The 12,994-nt window shown below is 30.5% G+C and overlaps 2 protein-coding genes across 2 annotated transcripts; one reads left to right on the top strand and one right to left on the bottom strand.

Annotated features, from left to right (window-relative positions):
- Window positions 1-2,208: 2,208 nt before the first annotated feature.
- Window positions 2,209-2,913, bottom strand: LOC131621319 (flowering-promoting factor 1-like). The gene has a single exon (XM_058892365.1). The coding sequence runs from the start codon at window positions 2,746-2,748 to the stop codon at window positions 2,335-2,337; it is 414 nt and encodes a 137-aa protein (XP_058748348.1). The 5' UTR covers window positions 2,749-2,913; the 3' UTR covers window positions 2,209-2,334.
- An 815-nt stretch (window positions 2,914-3,728) lies between these two features.
- Window positions 3,729-4,865, top strand: LOC131621369 (uncharacterized). The gene has a single exon (XM_058892409.1). The coding sequence runs from the start codon at window positions 3,729-3,731 to the stop codon at window positions 4,863-4,865; it is 1,137 nt and encodes a 378-aa protein (XP_058748392.1).
- Window positions 4,866-12,994: the final 8,129 nt, after the last annotated feature.

The following is a 12,994-nucleotide window of genomic DNA, read 5'->3' as shown; positions in this document are numbered from 1 at the left end:
AATTAAAGCTTGAATTTCTGAGTTTTTTTTTATGATTAAAGTTTAATAAAAATTTACATTTGCATGTATCAAGTGATTGTTTTTAATAACATAGTATTATTGAAAAAAATATTACTAATTGAGTAATTTAATTATTTAAATTTTATTAATTTATAAATTTAAAAAAGCAATCACATTTAATAAGAAAATTAATTGAATATAATTAATTGGTGAACACTTTTGTATCATTAAATTTAGTTAAGTACATGTACTTTATCCAATCAAACAAGATTATTTGTTGTCATGTCACATTTTAAATTATTTTATTTTAAAATTAATTAAATTTTTTAATTAATTTATATTCCATTAAAGATATCAGTGTCCAACTATTTATTATTGATATCTAAGAATTTACCTAATTTTCTTAATTTCAAATATAATTAAACTAAAATTTACTATCATACCTTTAATTATATGGGTAATGACAACTTGTGTCCTAATCGCACATGTTAAAAAATTCATAAATAACAAATTATATTAAAAAAAAATCAAAAACATTAATTAACTTGTGTCCTAATCGCACAATTTTTAAATAATTTTTTCTATATCTAACTATTAACCTGTGCCTCAAAAGCACAACTTAACATAACCTTAATATAAGATAATTTAGTTTAACATTGCATGTACCAACTACTAATAAATTTTACTTATAACAAAGATCAAAGTTTAAGATATTTTTTACTTATAATTGTGATTGAAAGGAATACTAAATTTTCTTTACAAAATTAAATATGAAAGTATCTATATTTAAAGAGTTTAAAATGTGTAATCCTCCATTTATTTACAATTTTAATCATTTCTGTCATGTATATAGGTCATTAGTTTTAAAGGTTATAATATATTTATTTATTATAGATGTAATAGTTTTTCCATAATTTTATTTTTTTAGTAATTATTATCAATATCACTTTTTCGATAATATTTTTTTACGTTACATTTTTGTGATATCAATTTTTCTTAATCATTTAAAGTAAAATAACCAATATATTAGCAGAAATTAGAAAAAAAATATTTTTTAATAAGTCCAATAAAATTTGTTGCATGCATGTCATCCCCTCCCTATGTAGAGGCTATAGCTAATCGAACAAGTTATAGCTATAGCTCTATGACCATACAAAGAGTACTCTATAAGTCGAATAGCCTTTATAGACTAAAATGATGATATTTCTGAAGCAAAAATTATAAGATAGTACAATATTTCATAGGTTGACAGGTACTGCCTTATTTAAATAACCTATTATTGTGTTGCATCATCTAATTCAGCTTTTTACATCATAAGGCAAGTTTCACAATCAAGATGGACAAGAATCGCATATTTCTATGGTAAAGATCACTATGTCATTTATTTACTGTCATACCATTAGTTCATTTCCAACTTCCATCAAGTTAAAATAATCACTTAACCTTAACTAGCTAGTTGAAACCATACCATATATTGTAACTAGCTGGTTGTGTTGTGTTTTTAGTTATATATTAAAATATATAAATATACTAGTTGAATTAATAGTAGCTCTTATCATCTGAAACACAAAATCTTGTCACATCAATGAACTTGAATGTTAGTCATTTGTTTTCTTCATTCAATAGATAAGTTACTGTGCATGCATTTAATTTCTATGAGTACACCATATTAAAATGCATTATATTTTAAATGAATTTAATTGTTAGTTATTACTCTGGTGGGGAATATACGTACAACTTATCCTTATATACTCTACCCGAAAGTACATTTCATAAATATTGAAAATGATATATATATATATATATATATATATATATATATATATATATATATATATATATATATATATATATATATATATGAAAGCGTATTTAAATTAAATGGTATTGACGAATTTTTAATTATAATTTCCTAAAATAGTACTAGTACATCTAAAAACTGAGATTTTATGAATATGTTTATAGAATTTTGTCAAAAAACTTATTGATGAATGTCCATAAATGCTGATATAATTTACCACCACTTATTTTAAGCAATATATATAGAAAAAGTACATTTTAATGTTTAATCTAATCATTTTATAATCATAACTTCATAAAATAACACTCTTTCAGAAAAATTAAGTGAGTATGTTTCTTAATGATAAAAAACATATACTATTGTTTATCAAAAAAAAAAAAAAAAAAAACATATACTATTGAGCAAGAACAAGGGTTAAACAAGAACAAAATATGTGATCCATAACATTACTCCTAGATCATGAAAACGATACTACAATGCATGTAAAATGTGTATATATTAAGGTAGATTTAGTACCTAGTACTAAACTGTATCTAAGAAGTGGGGTCACGAACTTGAAAGAAAGAACGATTCTGAATAACAACATCGTACATATGAAAATGCTTAAAACTAGAGAAGTTTCTAGGGAGAGACAGAAGATAATTAGAAGCATCTGAACGATGAAACTGGATGATGTCGTTATTAGGACATTGATGATGATGGTGATGATGTGAGTTAGAGTAGTAGCGAGTCCAACCGAGTTCATTGAGTCGTTGTTCGAGTTGAGAGAAGGAAGTAATGACTTGGTTTGTTGGAAGGTAGACAAGAACTCTCGGTCTTGCACCTGGTGCTGTGGCAGTGGCTGTTCCTGGATGAGGTTGCTCTGGTTTCATCTCGAATGATTCTCTTGTTGGGTTGGTTATGAGCCTCACTACGCCTTTCTTGTCGAATACCCACACACCGGACATTGTTTGTTTGATTTGTTTTGGTTTCTCTTGTTTCTTCTCTCTGGTTTTTTTCACGGTTTTGCTCTCTCTCTAATGTGGTGTTTGTGACTTATGTATGTGTGTGTTGTTGGGTAATGGAAATTGAATTGAAGTTCCCAATGAAAGGGGGAAGGGATTGGGTAAGAACCACTGGAAAAAGAGAGATTAAGTTTTTTGCTAATAGGGTATTGCCTTTTCAAAACATTTCACTTCCAACAAACTTTCTATTACTTCGCCTTGTTATTTGATTTAATCTAAACAAAATTAACTATTAGAAATTCTGTCCTATAAAGTATTTAATTTAATAATATTAATATTTATTAGTTGAATTATGTTTTATAAAGAAAATTTAGATACTATTTTTTAAAGGGTTATTAAATACCTTTTACCCATGCCAAATATGCGAGTTTTGATTTTGTCCCCTTTAAAAAAAAAAATTGTTGCGCAGCCCTTACCAAATGCAGATTCCAACCATTTAAACCTTTTACCATGTTTTTACCTAGAACATCAGGTTACCATCCTACGTGTCTGTTGCCAATTTTTTTTCTGTAACTAATGCCACGTAAGACAGAGTATATAAAGCATAGTTTTACTGTTCTCATTTTACCCCCTGAAAAAAATTAGGGTAAACATTTCTGAAAAAAGCAAGGTGACAATGGCGAAGATTTTGGAGAAGACGAAGAAGGTGCCGCAGACAAGCAAGACGGAGAAGACAACACAGCAGTCGAGCCAGTCAAAGAAGACGACGCGGTCAAGCAACACGACGCAGTCAAGCCAGAGCAAGAAGATAGTGCAGTCAAGCTAGTCATCCAAGAAAATCAAGGTCGTGAACCGGGACAAACCTGTAGAAGAAGAAGTTATTGAAGATGGAAAGGTATGAATTTTAAGGTTTAACAAAGTTTAGGGTTTGTCATCATTTTAGGGTTTAACAAATTTTTCATTTCCTTTAAAAATTTTAGAATATGCATTTAATCAGTGTTGTTTTCCATCATGGAGGGGAATTTGTGAGCATGAGTGATGGGGTTATGATATACAGGGGAGGGGTAGCGACACATGTTAATGACATTCACATTGACAACTTTACTATGGTTTGCGTTAAGAAGCTGTTGAATGAGTGGGGTTACAATGAAGGCACATTTAGGGTATGGACAAAGGTTGTTGAAATTGATCCCAACTTTTTCCAAATTAAGAAAGATGATGACTGTTATGATGTAGTTGCATTTTCTTATGCTAATGAAGTTGAGGGTTTCATCTATGTAGAGCATGATGTAGTAGATGTTTCATTTTCAGTTGTTAGTCCTCGATGTGTTAGTGAAACAGATGTGATGGATCAAAGTGATGAAGATGGAGTGGAAGGATTGGGAGATAGTGAGGATGGACGTGCCACTGGTTTGGAGGATGGGTTTGAGGACATAGATGTTTCTGTACATATGAAGGAAGCTCCTTCCCTATCAGATGTTATGAGGGGTTCAAAAAAGAAAGAAATGGAAGATGAAGATGAATATGTAACTGACGAGTTGGACAGCTCAGACCCTGATTTATCAGATGAGGACAAAGTTCACAAGTTTGAAAAGTTCAAAAAGGAGCATTTCAACAAGAATTTTAAATTTGAGTGGGGTATGGAATTTAATTCTCTTGATGAGTTTAGAGAAGCTATACGTGAGTGGTCAGTATTAAATGGTAGGGAAATAAAGTTTGTGAAAAACGAGAGCTACAGGGTTAGGGTGGAATGTAGAGCCAAGTGTGGTTTTTTAATACTTTGTTCAAAGGTGGGCCACAAACATACTTTTGCTATAAAAACAATATTTGATAAGCACACATGTGCTAGGGTTCTAGACAACAGATCTGCAAGCTCAAGGTGGGTGGTTAAGGCTGTTGTAAAAAAGATGCAAACATCACAAAGTGTTAGGATTACTGACATAATTCAAGACTTGAGGCAGAATTTTTCTATGGGCATCACTTTTGCAAGGGCATGGAAGGCAAAGCTCATAGCCAAAAGGATTCTTGAGGGAGATGCAGATAGGCAAAAGGATTCCCGAACAAAAACTGGAGTTGTTTCTTTGTCGAAGGAGGCTAAAGATCCAAAATTTCTTTCGTAATATTCTGATTGATCTCGATGCCTTTTTTATGCATAACAAATCCTAGAAAATCTCCTGCATGGACCCAGAAAACACATTTTAATGGATTCATTTTTAATCCATATTTCCTCATTGTCGAGGATGGTCTAGGTGACTACTTTCAAAGGAAGATTTTATAATATATTATTAATATAAACTTGCATAAAATTTTCTATAAAATCATGGAACATTGAATTTATAGTCATTTGATACACTGCTCCAACATTTTTTAGACCAAAGGGTATCACTACCCACTCATAGGTTCCTAAAGCACTAGGGCATTGAAATGTCGTTTTGGGTGCATCTTCTTCTACTATAAAAATCTGGTTGTACCCAGAATAACCATCTAAAATACTTAAATACTCGAAACCTGCGGCCAAGTCGACCAACATCTCCGCCAAAGGCATTGGATACTCATTCTTAGTTGTTTCATTATTCAAATCCCTAAAATCTATGCAAACTCTAAGAGTCACATTTTTATTTTTCACACGCACAATATTAGCTAACCACTCGGCATACCTGACCATTCTAATGAACTTGCTTTTAAGCACCCTTTCGATTTCCTGCTTGATCTTTGACATGATCTCCAGAGTGAATCTTCATGGTAATTTCTTCACATGCCTTTTACCTAATCGAATTGGTAATTTCAATTCCACCACATCTCTAATGAAACTAGGCATCTCGTTGTAGTCTAAGGCGAACCAGAAATTTGCAAGATAAAGGAAAGTTACTGAATGTAAAATGGAAAATGATAAAGATAAATTTTCAGATATATGAGGACTTTTCAGGATTGGATTTTATCTACTTATAGAATATATGTAACACCCCAATTCTACTCGGCGAATATTATAAAAATCAGAGTTATAAAATTTTCAACAAAACATGGGATGCTACACTTTAACTTAAAACAACGACACCCAATCACATTTAAATCAAATACATAACACATAAATGTTTGGATGAACCAATAACAACCTGTTTAGTCTTTAAAATAAAACAACTTTCATTACCACTCAGCGGATTCACAAAATTCAATTTAAAACGACATAATCTCATGTCCAACGCAAAGCAACTTCAAGACAACAAGTCTTTTATGATAACAACTCAAAATTCAGAAACATAATAATAAAACCAACAATAAAGAAAACACGCGTTCATCCCTCAAGTGTTACGTATCAGAGAGACCAACACCTGACTCGAACTAATGAAGGTAAGCAACTTTTACTCCGGATTACTTGCACGTTACCAACATAGGGGTAACATTCAAACAGAAGGGGTGAGTTATCGAATCATATGATTGAGTTTATGATAAATAATATATTAGATTGGGTTATGTAAAATCACCACTTCACAGTATCAACATCACAATTCACTTCACCTTACATCATTATATCCAGCAAGCAATTCAAGTCACAACACATCACATCAATTCACACTTATGCAGTATAAAATGAGACACAAACTATCCACATACATGTGGTACCAACAGGGCTTCAGCCCTCATTGCTAAATTGCCAATCAATAGAGGCATCAACAAGGCATAAGCCTTCATCGCAGTTTGTCAATCCAGGTCGTCGCAGAGTATGCAAATGTATGTGACTCAATAAATGCAACATTACATACTAACAACAACAAATCTCATCGCAAGGAATATGCCTTTATCACTATTATTACCAATAAATAGAGGCAATTCATCATCACAATAATTCCTGCAACTTCGCATCATTAACAGAATAATAGCATCACATCATCAATGATATATCACAAGGAAAATAGCAACATAAATGAAACATTCTCAAAACAGTCCCTTAAATCTTTATGTATTAGTCTCTTAGTTTACCAATTATTCTACAACCAATCACTTCAAATTTATTCCTTGATATTCACTTCTAAAACACACTAAATGGCAATATATTTTCTTCTGCTAATCATCAAGTCTGCTACTTTATTCTGCTATTATATTTGCTATACTACAACTACTAATACTTACTGCTTCCTACAACCTAATGTTAATTCTGTTGACTGCAATTAGAATACCCTGCTAGTTCCTATTACCACTTATCTGCTACTGTTACCAAGATATACCAACTCTGCTATTTAAATGCTCCTGGAATTAACTGCTTCTTATGTCTACCTTGTTAACATTAGTTCCTATCAAAATTCATTACCACGCTACTACTAAAATATTTTACCATTTTTATTACTGTTCATCATAATTTCTAATTAAAATTAGAGTGCATTTAAATTACACTACTGCAAGCTACAGGGTTACTACATGGATGAAAACACTATAAAAGTTGGTGGCCCCCACCCCCATTATGAGGAGCCAGCACTCCCCCTTGATACACACATGGGAGAAAATGCTCCCCTCCACCTAGATACATGGGAGCAAACGCTCCCTCTTGTCTCACCATCAGGGCAGATGCCCCCCTTGGCACAAGTGGAAAACGCCATTTCTTCACACACACACACACACACACACACACACAAGGGAGCGATCACTCCCTTCTTATTTTATATTTTTTCTTCTTCTATTTTGTCATCTACACGTACCTACCCGGTGTTCCAGTACAGTCCCAATTCTTTTCCTTCATCCTTGTCTCAAGTCAATACGCAGTGAATCACAACAACACATAATCACAGGAATAAATTATTTATACTATTTAGGGAATAATTTCCACAACCAAATTCATCAATCGATAACATCAAAACCTCATGACAGTAACATCAATTCCAGGAACACACAACATCATAAAGTATAGATGCAGCAACATAAATAATCGGTACAAAACAAGGACAACAAAATTGGAACACAATCAACACAAACAACAAAGATAATTTTACAAACCCAATCCCACATACCATTCATCATTTACCCTATTATAGAGTCAGAAACTCACCCTTACCTTGGATTGAAGGTTGCTCTATAATTTTCCTCCGATCAAATTCCTAATTTTGCCTCTTTCTTGAGCTTTTACGTATTCCTATCCAAAACCCGTGTTTTTCTCTTCTGCCAAAACCTATTCTTCTTTCATTCTACTGATACTTCTCTTTTCCTATTATTTCTAAAACATCTATTATAATATAACTATTATTCTATTATCCTTATCAACTAATATAATTATAATACTATTTTTCTGTTATTCTCATTTGGGTTTGTTTTCCACACCTCCTCTCTTTTACTACTTCTAACCACTAAAAGCCATATAATTATTCTAGTATTATTTTAATACTTTTATCTACAACTTAATCAACTAAATTTATCGACTAATTAATTTAACCGATTAATTCAACTAACAACCACACAACTTAAATCGACATTTCACAATCTCAACGATTCACGACAAATCATCGAAAATAATTCAATTAAATAATTAATTAAATTACGGGCATTACAATATACAGTTTCCCAATCATTTATACACAATCTAAACATTCATAAATATCATCATGTATCTTTCACAACAGAGTTTATGTTTAAACTTCTGGTGAGATTACTCATCAACACCGCTTATGTCTAACTAGTGTTACGGGTTCTACCGTATTGTTTAATTGACAATCTCTTAACCTATTAAATAATATGGAGCATTAAGAGTTGATACTTACGGTGAATGTTAAACCTAAATCTATGTATAAAATTTAGAATCTAACACATGTTCATCTTAGATCAATATTCAAATCTTATTTCTCAACATCAACTCAAATCTTAAGAAAAACATGAAAACAAAGATAACATCCACATCGATTCGTGAATAGATTGTATACAACATCATGATCAATAAACTTACATACTCTTACAGGGAACTACACTCAATCCCAACAAGAAAGGGATTTAGCCACTCATGGTAGCTAGATACAAATAGAAGAGTGAAGATGAACAAACATCAAGCATGATTTCCCAATGATTGACGCGTACCTAGCTCTGGATCTTTAAGAAGCCTCTCCCGTTGTTTTCTAAGCTTCTCTCTCCAAAATGATGTCTTGGTGTTCTGGGTCTCTCTAAGATGGGTTTTTTGGGGTCTAGGGCACAAAATGACAGGTGAAATCTATTTATAGACAAATAAAAAATAGTAGACCGCACTAAGCATAGCGCTAAGTGTGCTAGTCCCTGCCAACAGCATCTCTAAGCTTGCTTTAGGCATTCTGGCATTCTTAGCCTAACCTGCATCACAACTTTTTCTCTAAAATTGCATGTTGTCATACCCCAAATTTGTCATATCCTCCAATTAATTTATATGGCCTATAGTTTTTTATTCACTTGCTTATGTTTTTATCAATTCATTCAAATAGGTCATGCATTTAACATACCATTCCTCACGTTTTGCATAACACAATCACTAGGTAAAGGTTCAGTGATTTTGGTTCTAAACAGCTCAAGTTGAGTTTTTTGAAGTAGGTTATCTAGTCATTATCCGGGTTTATTTTTCCTTATTTATTTATAGTGTGGGTCATCTCTTTATTTGAGATTAATGGTTGTAAGAAATATCACTTAATTCAGAAAACTGTTGGAATTTGAAGAAAATGACACAAAGGGAATAAACGAGAATATTCCATTCATTCAAATTCGTGTTACAATACATTTTGTTTGAGAATTAAGTCAAAAGGATAGATTACATGGAAGGAGGAGAAAATAATACATAATTTTGGTTTGATTGACTTTTTGGTCAAACAATTAAGTGTTGAGTTTCAGTCAACTATCAACTATATACTCAATTTTGACTCTTGAGTATTCCTAGACCTATTCCACAATGATTTGACATGGTATTAATCATCGTTCTCGAGAAAAATCTTAAATTACATCATTATGCTACATGAGAAAATTTTCAACAAAATGCAAAAGTTTCGTGGATTTCTCTTCAATAATCTCTAGTAACAAACTCGTGCATACGCACGGATTCTGGTTTAGTAGGCGCATTTGTTTACGTAATATATTTATTTTAGATAGAGGGTTAAAAAAAAATATTTAAATCAATAATAGATTTTTTTCGTATATAAAATATTTAAATAAATAATTTTTTTTCGTATACCATCTTTCGTATATAAAAATATTTAAATTAATAATAAATTTTTCCCGAATATTATTTATGTTTAGGTATCGTTTAGAAAAATATCCGAATTAATAGTAAATTTTCGTATATAAAAATATTTAAATCAATAATAGGTTTTTTTTTTCCGTATACAATTTTTGAATCAAAATTTTTTGGAGCCCAAATAACATTTTTCATATATATAAAAGTATTTAGATCATTAGTAGATTTTTCCCATATATAAATATTATTTATTTTTAGGTATCATTTACAAAAATGTTTGAATGAATTGTAGATTTTTGTATATAAAAATATTTAGATCAATAATAGTTTTTTTTCCGTATACCTTTTTTGAATAAATTTTTTTGGATCATAAATACCATTTTTCGTATATAAAAATATTTAGATCAATAATAGATTTTTTTCCGCATACAAATATTATTTTTGTTTAGGTATTATTTACAAAAATATCTGAATCAATACAATTTGATACTAAAGAATTTGACTATAAATAATAGTAGTATGTTACAATTGAATCAGTAATACATTTTTCCCGTAGATATATATATTTCTCATATTTACATTGATAACATATACTTGTGAAATGACATCAATAACAAATCATTTTTCTAATATTTAATTGTGCAAACATTATTTTAATTGTATAAACTTCATTAATGACATATATTAATATAATAATATTTTGAATCATATAAATTAAAGTTAATGATAAGTGACAACATTTTGATATTTTATCCAATAACACACCTTTTTAAGTATAGTTTTAAATTTATTTTAATTGAAATAAATTTTTTAAACTAAAATTATTATTATTTTCTTAAAAAATATTGTATCTTAAAATAACAGTTATTTCAAATTATATTTCTTCGTTATTAATATTCAATTACTAAAGTTAATTTTTAAAAATTAAATACTATTTTAAATGTAAATTAACAATCATTTAAAATGATCATAAAAATCTTGTTATTAAAAAATAATTTATTGGAATATTTTGATTAATAATTTATTATAAATAATAATAAAGTTATAAAAAGTGAAAAAAGTGAAAATTGAGTTGTAAAGCGATAAATGAGTTGGAAAAAACAAAAACAAAAAAAAAAGAATTTTTTTGCCCTCAAATTATTAATTTAGATTAAGCTAACAAAAGAGTATTTTTGTTATTTCTAGAACAACAACTTTTCTTATATTATAGATTATCGCCCCAATTTTATTCCACCACTTGAATGGTCGTCTCACTGCAAGGACAATTGGAATCAAGTTAGTCTCTATGGATTGTGAGTGTAAGTTGTCAAAAGTTCAAAAGCAAACATGAGAAAAATGACATTTTTTACTTGAAAAAAATTCGTCATAGTCAGATTTATTTTTGCAATATTCTCCAATTTTTACAAGCTAAAAAAAAATCTAAATTTCATCATCAAACAAAAAGAAGCATTCTAAAGCTGGATTTAATTTATGAAAATCTAAAGCAAAAAGTGTGGAACTTAAATGCAAATTCAATACAAATTCAAGGCAAAATTTAACTTATAATCAAGTGTCCATTCACATTACATTGAGACTTGACACTTATGCTAAATCCCAACATGCCTCGTTGCTAACTAACTCCAACTTCTTTAGAGTCCACAAACTAACACAAACTATAACCAATTTTCAAACAAACCTCCACCATTGATAAACCCTTGATCCAATGGTCAAAATTAGTGATCCGATACTAATCCCCAAATCAATTTCCAACCATTAATAAAGTGATTACTTGAATCATAATCCAATGGTCCATAATCATCCAAACACTATATAAACTATCATTTTCCCAATTTTGGGGGGCTTAATCATTTTTACCTTTTTCAATATTTAACAACCATTCTCTAACTTCTAAGACCATTTACAATGGACATGTTGAATAATTTATTAAGTAGTTGAATGAGTGCAATGAGGTGTTGAATTGGGTGTTGAAAATAAGGTGAATTAAATTGTGTTGAATAAATTCAACATGTTGAATAAGAGAGAGTGGGGGCCACAAAAAACACTTGCCAAAATATTATTGATTGTTGCAAGTTATTATATTTTTATTTTATCATAATCATTTGGGGTCAATTATTTCATAGTAAATTTTTAATTTTTTTTACCAAAATTCATCATTTTTTTCCTCTATAGAGACTAGTTTCATTAGATTTGGACACAGAAAAAAATCAACTTTCTTCTCTCTAATTTTTCTATTTAGTCTTCTTGTTTGTAGCTCTTAACATATTTTTAGTGAAATGGATCCCAACAATATGTCATACTATCTTGCTGACGATATCTACCCTTCTTATCCAACTTTCGTCAAATCAATTAGACTTCCTCAAAGTGAACCAGATAAGTTATTTGCAAAATATCAGGAGGGATGTCGGAAGGACACTGAACGTGCATTTGGGGTGTTGCAGGCTCGATTTAAAATTATTTGTGAACCAACCCGTTTGTGGGACATAGCCGATTTGGCTCTCATCATGAGGTCATGTATCATATTGCATAATGTGACTGTTGAGGATGAACGAGATACATATGCTTAACATTGGATAGATTATGATCAATCTGAGGCAAGTGGGTCTAGTACACCGGAGTCATTTTCAACCGAGGTGCTACCTGCATTTGCGAATCATGTGTATGCTAGATCTGTAATGCGTGATTCACATGTACATCACGAATTGCAAGAAGATTTAGTCAAACACATATGGGCAAAGTTCGGAATGTTTCATGATTAATAAGATTCAAGCTCTTTATCGATTTTCTATCATCATTATCTATATTTATCTTATCATCAAGCAAGAATTATTTAGAAGCTTAAAGGAATACCTCAAGAACTTTTTCGGATTTCTTTTTGCTTAATTTCTTCGATAAAACTCAACAACAGTCGAAGCAAATCGTTGCTCCGTTCTTAAGCCTTGAACCTTCACATTCTCCATGACATAGCCATGAATTTGCTTGTATAAATAACTTTGGTGATTACACATGATAAAGCCTTGATTATGCTATTGTTTTAAATAAGTTTGGTTCAAGTAACTTATTTATCCACAAAATTCACCATTA

Source organism: Vicia villosa, unplaced genomic scaffold (genome assembly GCF_029867415.1).
Source record: "Vicia villosa cultivar HV-30 ecotype Madison, WI unplaced genomic scaffold, Vvil1.0 ctg.000004F_1_1_1, whole genome shotgun sequence".
NCBI classification, from domain to species: Eukaryota; Viridiplantae; Streptophyta; class Magnoliopsida; order Fabales; family Fabaceae; genus Vicia; species Vicia villosa.
Note: the sequence above shows the minus strand (reverse complement) of the source record. Positions and strands in the feature narration are given on the sequence as shown.

Bases quoted from the DNA above. Each gene is read 5' to 3' on its own strand.
- LOC131621369 (XM_058892409.1), top strand. From the start codon at position 3,729: ATGCATTTAATCAGTGTTGTTTTCCATCATGGAGGGGAATTTGTGAGC.
- LOC131621319 (XM_058892365.1), bottom strand. From the start codon at position 2,748: ATGTCCGGTGTGTGGGTATTCGACAAGAAAGGCGTAGTGAGGCTCATA.